Source organism: Spinacia oleracea, chromosome 5, assembly GCF_020520425.1.
Source record: "Spinacia oleracea cultivar Varoflay chromosome 5, BTI_SOV_V1, whole genome shotgun sequence".
Classification (NCBI taxonomy): Eukaryota; Viridiplantae; Streptophyta; class Magnoliopsida; order Caryophyllales; family Amaranthaceae; genus Spinacia; species Spinacia oleracea.
The window spans coordinates 107101042-107106912 of NC_079491.1; the positions used below are offsets into that span (position 1 = coordinate 107101042).

Below are 5871 nucleotides of genomic sequence, written 5' to 3' on the forward strand. Positions count from 1 at the left end.
GTCCTGCATCAACTGACTATGAGGAAGGTGACGGGAGTGTGGCCCATCCGGTGCTTGACTATTCGGAGTCCAAAGGAGGTTCGTCGTCCTCCCGTCTTGGAAGGTTAGCAAGTTCCTTCTCCCGCCGCTTGGGCACGGGGAAGATTGATAATTGATTGCGGGAGGAGCCAGGGGATAGTACTCAAGGTGCCAAGAATCGAGAGCATAGTCGCCCGACCCTAGATCTTTGTAGGCTAAATGTGTTTGAAATTGTATTGGAAGGAATTGTGTTTAGAATGTGTTTGGAAGATGTGTTTAGAAAATGTGTTTAGGAAGTGAAAAAGCTTTGAACTTTGCTTCATTTGATCCTGACTTTGTATTCGAATTAGCTTTGAAGGCCTTAGAGCCAAATAAATGGTTATTGTGTTAAATTCCGCTTGAACATGCTTTGCTTTGAATTGGCACATTTGGAATAAAGACAACAACAATTGAGTTTTGGAATTTGATTTGATTTTTAGGATGCCCTTAATTGAGGAAATTTTGAATTTTTTGTATTAAAGTGGCCGGGCCTCGAAATGAGGTTGCATACGTGTCCCGTTAAGGAATCAGGCCGGACGTAGTTCTGACGACCTTACAGGACTTTGAATTGGACTCTTGAATTTGAACATGGAACTTAGACATAGAACTTCTTGACACTAGTAGAAAAAACCCTTATTGCAGCGGGCTTTTAGACCCCTTTTGCAGCGTACATCGTATGCTGCAACTGGGGGGCCTGCAACAAGTCCAGACTTGTTGCAGCGTACAATGTTCGCTGCGAAAAGTACTTTTTTTCAGCGTACATATGCATGTACGCTGCAACAAGTGTCAAAAATTTGGCTAAAATCTTGACTTGTTGCAGCGTACAAATTTGTGTACGCTGCAAAAGACCCCACCTATTGCAGGGTACACCTATTTGTACGCTGCAACAAGTCTAGAATTTTGCCAAATTTTACACCCTTGTTGCAGCGTACACATATATATGTACGCTGCAACAAAGTACTTTTGGCTGGAAAATTTTAGTTTTGTTAGTGATACCTAGAGTGCTTTGCACCAAATAGAAACCTGTCACAACAATAATGGAATATCGCAACCTGTATAGAATATATAAAAAAAATAATTGTCGTTTTGTATATTAATATATCCCAAAACCAAAGTGCAGGTACTACATTAAAATATTTGTTCGTTCCAATTTCAATGTACGCATACATTTTAATATCAAAAAACTCGACCAAGCGCGCTCAAGCCAGTAATAAATACTTGCTAATAAAAATCTTAGCCAACTGCTCACGAACCACATCAATTCCTCACTAGCATAAGGCGCATTCCTCGGAGTATATACCTTCAAAAACAAAAATTTGATGGGAGCATTAGATTAAATATCATTTTAGCCTAAATATGACCTATAACGACCAAACAAGTCTCAAATGTGCATAAATAGATTGGATTGAGTCTTGAAAAGTTAAAACTAATCATATGAATCATATAATAAGTTTGAAATGAGTTCTTAAGTTCGTTAGTCCAAAGTTGGGAGCGCAAATGTCATTTTAGTCTAAATATGACCTATAACGACCCAATGAGCATTAAATGTGCATACATATATTGGAACGAGTCTTGGAAACTTAAAACTAAGCATATTAGTCATGTAAAAGGTTTAAAAGGAGTCCCTAGGTTCTTTAGTTCAAAGTTGGGAGCGAAAATGTAATTTTAGCATAAATAAGACCTATAAAGCCCTAATAAGCCTTAAATGTGCATAAATAGATTGGAATGAGTCTTAGAAAGTTAAAACTATGCATATTAAACATGTAATAAGTATAAAATGATTCCTTAGGTTCTTTAGTTCAAAGTTGGGAGAGAAAATGTCATTTTAGCCTAAATATGACCTATAACGACCCAATGAGCCTTAAATGTGCATACATATATTGGAATGAGTCTTGGAAACTTAAAACTAAGCATATTAATCATGTAAAAGGTTTAAAAGGAGTCCCTAGGTTCTTTAGTTCAAAGTTGGGAGCGAAAATGTAATTTTAGCATAAATAAGACCTATAAAGCCCCAATAAGCCTTAAATGTGCATAAATAGATTGGAATGAGTCTTAGAAAGTTACAACTATGCATATTAAACATGTAATAAGTATAAAATGAGTCCTTAGGTTCTTTAGTTCAAAGTTGGGAGAGAAAATGTCATTTTAGCCTAAATATGACCTATAACGACCCAATGAGCCTTAAATGTGCATACATATATTTGAATAAGTCTTTGAAACTTAAAACTAAGCATATTAATCATGTAAAAGGTTTAAATGGAGTCCCTAGGTTCTTTAGTTCAAAGTTGGGAGCGAAAATGTTGCCCCAATAAGCCTTAAATGTGCATAAATAGATTGGAATGAGTCTTGGAAACTTAAAATTAAACATATTAATCATGTAATAAGTTTGAAATGAGTCATCAGGTTCTTTAGTTCAAAGTTGGGAACGAAAATATCATTTTAGCCTAATATATCACAAAAAAAACTTCTTGAGCGTAGAGAGGTCAGTTGTGATTTTTTAAAAAGGTCAATCGACTCACAACAATGTTCCCACCATAAAGTTCAAGCATTGGCGGTTCTTACCTCATTCATAATTGGATTATACACGACACCGACAGTTGGGACTTTTCCAATGGTGAGACCAATAGAAACACAAACAAACGGGAACCTGAGAGTTGTATTTTTGTTAGGGATACAACTTAAAATCAGAAGGAAAAATTTAACAAGGAGAAAGGTTATAACTATTTACCCGTGCACAAAGTTAGTTGTCCCATCAAGTGGGTCAACAATCCATGTAGGATCATCCGTCAACTCTGTAGCACCAAAGGCAGCTGTAGTTTCTTCACCAAAACTGTAAGCGTTATGTTGTGTAGAATCCATTTCAGAACTGTTGAAACAAAGTTAGGTTCCTCATCAGACCTCTGACGTCTAGCTACAACATCCTATTATGCTCACAGTTTGATTGTATTAGACTGGAAAGCATTGAGCTTGTTCATTAGGTACTAAATCATTTTTGCTATTTCCTTTTACAATTTAACATTAGATCTGCAGGACTAACAAAATTTTACCTATCACAGTTACATAAAGCTATCCAGCAAGCAAACAAATAAAGGCACTAAGCTACTTTTTGCACAAATCATACCCCATCCTCATATTAGAAATTTAGAATATCTTAGTTTCTTAGTTTTCCCTTAACCCCCCTCTTTCCCTCATATTCTGCGTGATAGCATTGTCTTAACTGTTCTTTAAACAATTTACCAATGGTTTATCCCCCAAACTTGTCCTTCTCGGAGTCTCATTCTAGCATTCTGTTAAGAAAGACGTCTTCGGTTTTCCATTCCCTTCCCTCTCTTGAATTTTAATTCCCCAATTCTACCCTGAAACAGTTTTAACTTAATTATTAGAGGTCCTTTACCTTTCATAACAAGGACAACTCTTAATACTAAGGCTAACATAGTCTCTTCGCAATTCTACTGTAAGTCTGCACACCTTTAACCCCTTTACCCATCCCTACAGGAAAGTTCATTAGAGCCATACACCATTCGCAATTCTACTGTAAGTCTGCACACCTTATCCTAATTAATATAACAATTAGTACTTAGTTGTCATCAATATTTATAAGAGTGAGAAAACTACCGTGGAATCGTGTGTTTCGATTTTCCCTATAGGAAAAATTTCTATCGTACTGGTGCCTCCCTGCTTTATCAGTGCCGGATGCTTATAGAATTTCCTGGACCGAAGATTAAAGTAATTAAAGATGATCAGAACTATTTATATGTATTTTTTCTACTGTGAGCAATTTGAAATTTCAAGTAAGGAAGGCATTAGGAAAAATATTTTATTGAGCAAGTCCCAAACCCTATTTTTAATGTTGACACGGCTCATTGTAAATCTCGATCATCTGGACAGCAACATCATTAAGAAAAGTGTCTTTCCTTTGCTCCACGAGATAAAATAGGTCACCGAAAGACCTGTAGTTTACACTTCGACTCTGCTCCGTGAGGTCTTTAGGTCCAGACTGCAAACAAAAATTCAAATAAATAAAAGGTTAATCATTATGTCAAATAATAAACTTAAGTAAAATAGCGAAGGAATTAGTGAAGCCTAATATAAAAAAATAGCTATAAAATCAATCAAAACTTCACCAGCTTGAGATGGGGGCAGGGGTTTTGAGGGAAATTTCGCAGCTTTTTGCTGGGATTGAGCAGCAGCCTGAGCTGGTGTTTTCTGAGTCGCAGCAGCAGCATCAACCTTCTGCAGCTGAATAACAAACTCGATGAGCTGCGATGGGTCATCGTTATCGTTGTCACCATACAAATCATTGTACAACCTACGATTCTCATCGAGAACCTTGTGATATCCACTTGCTGATTTAGCTTGGCTATACTTATGTGTACCTGAAAAGGACAACATCAACAAGTTTCATAAATCATAACTCTCAATTCATTTCCTACAAAGTCGCGCGATCACCAGTAAGTATCCTCAAGATACAACAAAGTTTATGGTAGCTAGAGATAGATGTAATGAACTAAATAATCATCGATTCTTTACAATAGATATTACATAAACTGCTAACCTGGACATCTCTTCCTTGCCGATCAAAGATCTCTTGTTGTTTCATCATCTGACTTCTCAGTTGTTCAGCACTAACATGATTGCCATTAGTGCTCTCCTGCTTCTTGGTTAAGGCAAAGCTTCTATCTCCTACCTTCAGTACGATATTAAAAGATGCCAAGACTTTCTCACCTAAAGTCACAGTTTTGGCCTGAATTTATATTTATATACTCATAAAGGAGATATGATCACTCGCCTTAGAGTTATCAGAAGAAATCTTTGAAAAAGACTTCTTCCCATGTGATGCAGAAAAATCTTTTGCCGTTGCTTGCCTTAGTTGATTAGCCTGAGTAACACAAACAGTGATGGAAAGTCATTAAGCTTAATTAGTCTGGGAAATATTAGTTTACTCTGTAACAAAAACCCTACTTTCAAAATCTATAACCACATACCATATCACTTTGGGAGCCCATGCGTTGCTCGAATTAAGAACTGAGAATTGATTCCACTAACTGCATTGAAGAAAGGACCAACTTCAAGGAAACTCACTAGTTGAGCTCGTGACCCTGTGACAGTGTAGTTGATTTATTATGAAGTATATGTATCACAATGTGGACATTTTCCACCTTGGGTTAACTACATATACTATAATCATACAAAATGAAAATAATGTAACCCTCTCCACAAATTTGTTTTCCTCGTGTGCACCTCGAATGGAAAAGTTTATGAATCTGGTAAAGTTTAAGATTTCCTCAAGAGACATCATCAATACATAACACTTCCAAAGAGTAAAAAAAATAACTGAACAATGAGCGGAACCAGCACAAATCCATTTTACACACTACAGTATTAGTTATTATGATCACCACACCGCGGTTTAAAACACTGTAAGACATCTTAGCAGCAGTAAAATACTAAATCCTTACTTGCTCGAGATCAGATGCCTCAAATGTAGGAAGCCCCATATTTTCTGCTGCTACAAGAAAGTTCCTCACATTTTCAAAGTACTGATAAGCTAATAAAGCTGCTCCATCAGCAAGAGAAGTAGAATCTGTAGGGCTCTCCACCACCTAAAATTGTATCATCCATTTAACATCAGCAACATTTCAGAAATACCCAGAAAAGTAAAAGCTAAAAATAATTAGCAACAACCTTTGGCACAGCTCCAGGTTGGACCTTGTTAAGGACATTGCAAAGGATCAATCCACTTCTCAAACCAAGCCTAAACTCTTCTTCAGAGGGCTCCGCCGGCAGGTCTCTAGCGGCGACAACCCCATATTT

The 5871-nt window shown here is 36.8% G+C and overlaps 1 protein-coding gene and 1 long non-coding RNA gene across 2 annotated transcripts; both read right to left on the minus strand.

The window, feature by feature from the left end:
- Positions 1-1304: 1304 nt before the first annotated feature.
- LOC110796959 (uncharacterized) lies at positions 1305-2862 on the minus strand. The gene is made up of 3 exons (XR_002535706.2): positions 2786-2862; positions 2620-2704; positions 1305-1357 (listed from the first exon to the last, which is right to left on the minus strand). It is a non-coding gene; the product is annotated as an uncharacterized lncRNA (long non-coding RNA).
- A 1039-nt stretch (positions 2863-3901) lies between these two features.
- LOC130461767 (kinesin-like protein KIN-14I) lies at positions 3902-5555 on the minus strand. The gene is made up of 7 exons (XM_056829966.1): positions 5517-5555; positions 5248-5368; positions 5104-5156; positions 4847-4936; positions 4600-4801; positions 4177-4433; positions 3902-4054 (listed from the first exon to the last, which is right to left on the minus strand). Exons 1-7 carry the CDS (start codon positions 5553-5555, stop codon positions 3902-3904), a joined length of 915 nt encoding a protein of 304 aa, XP_056685944.1.
- Positions 5556-5871: the final 316 nt, after the last annotated feature.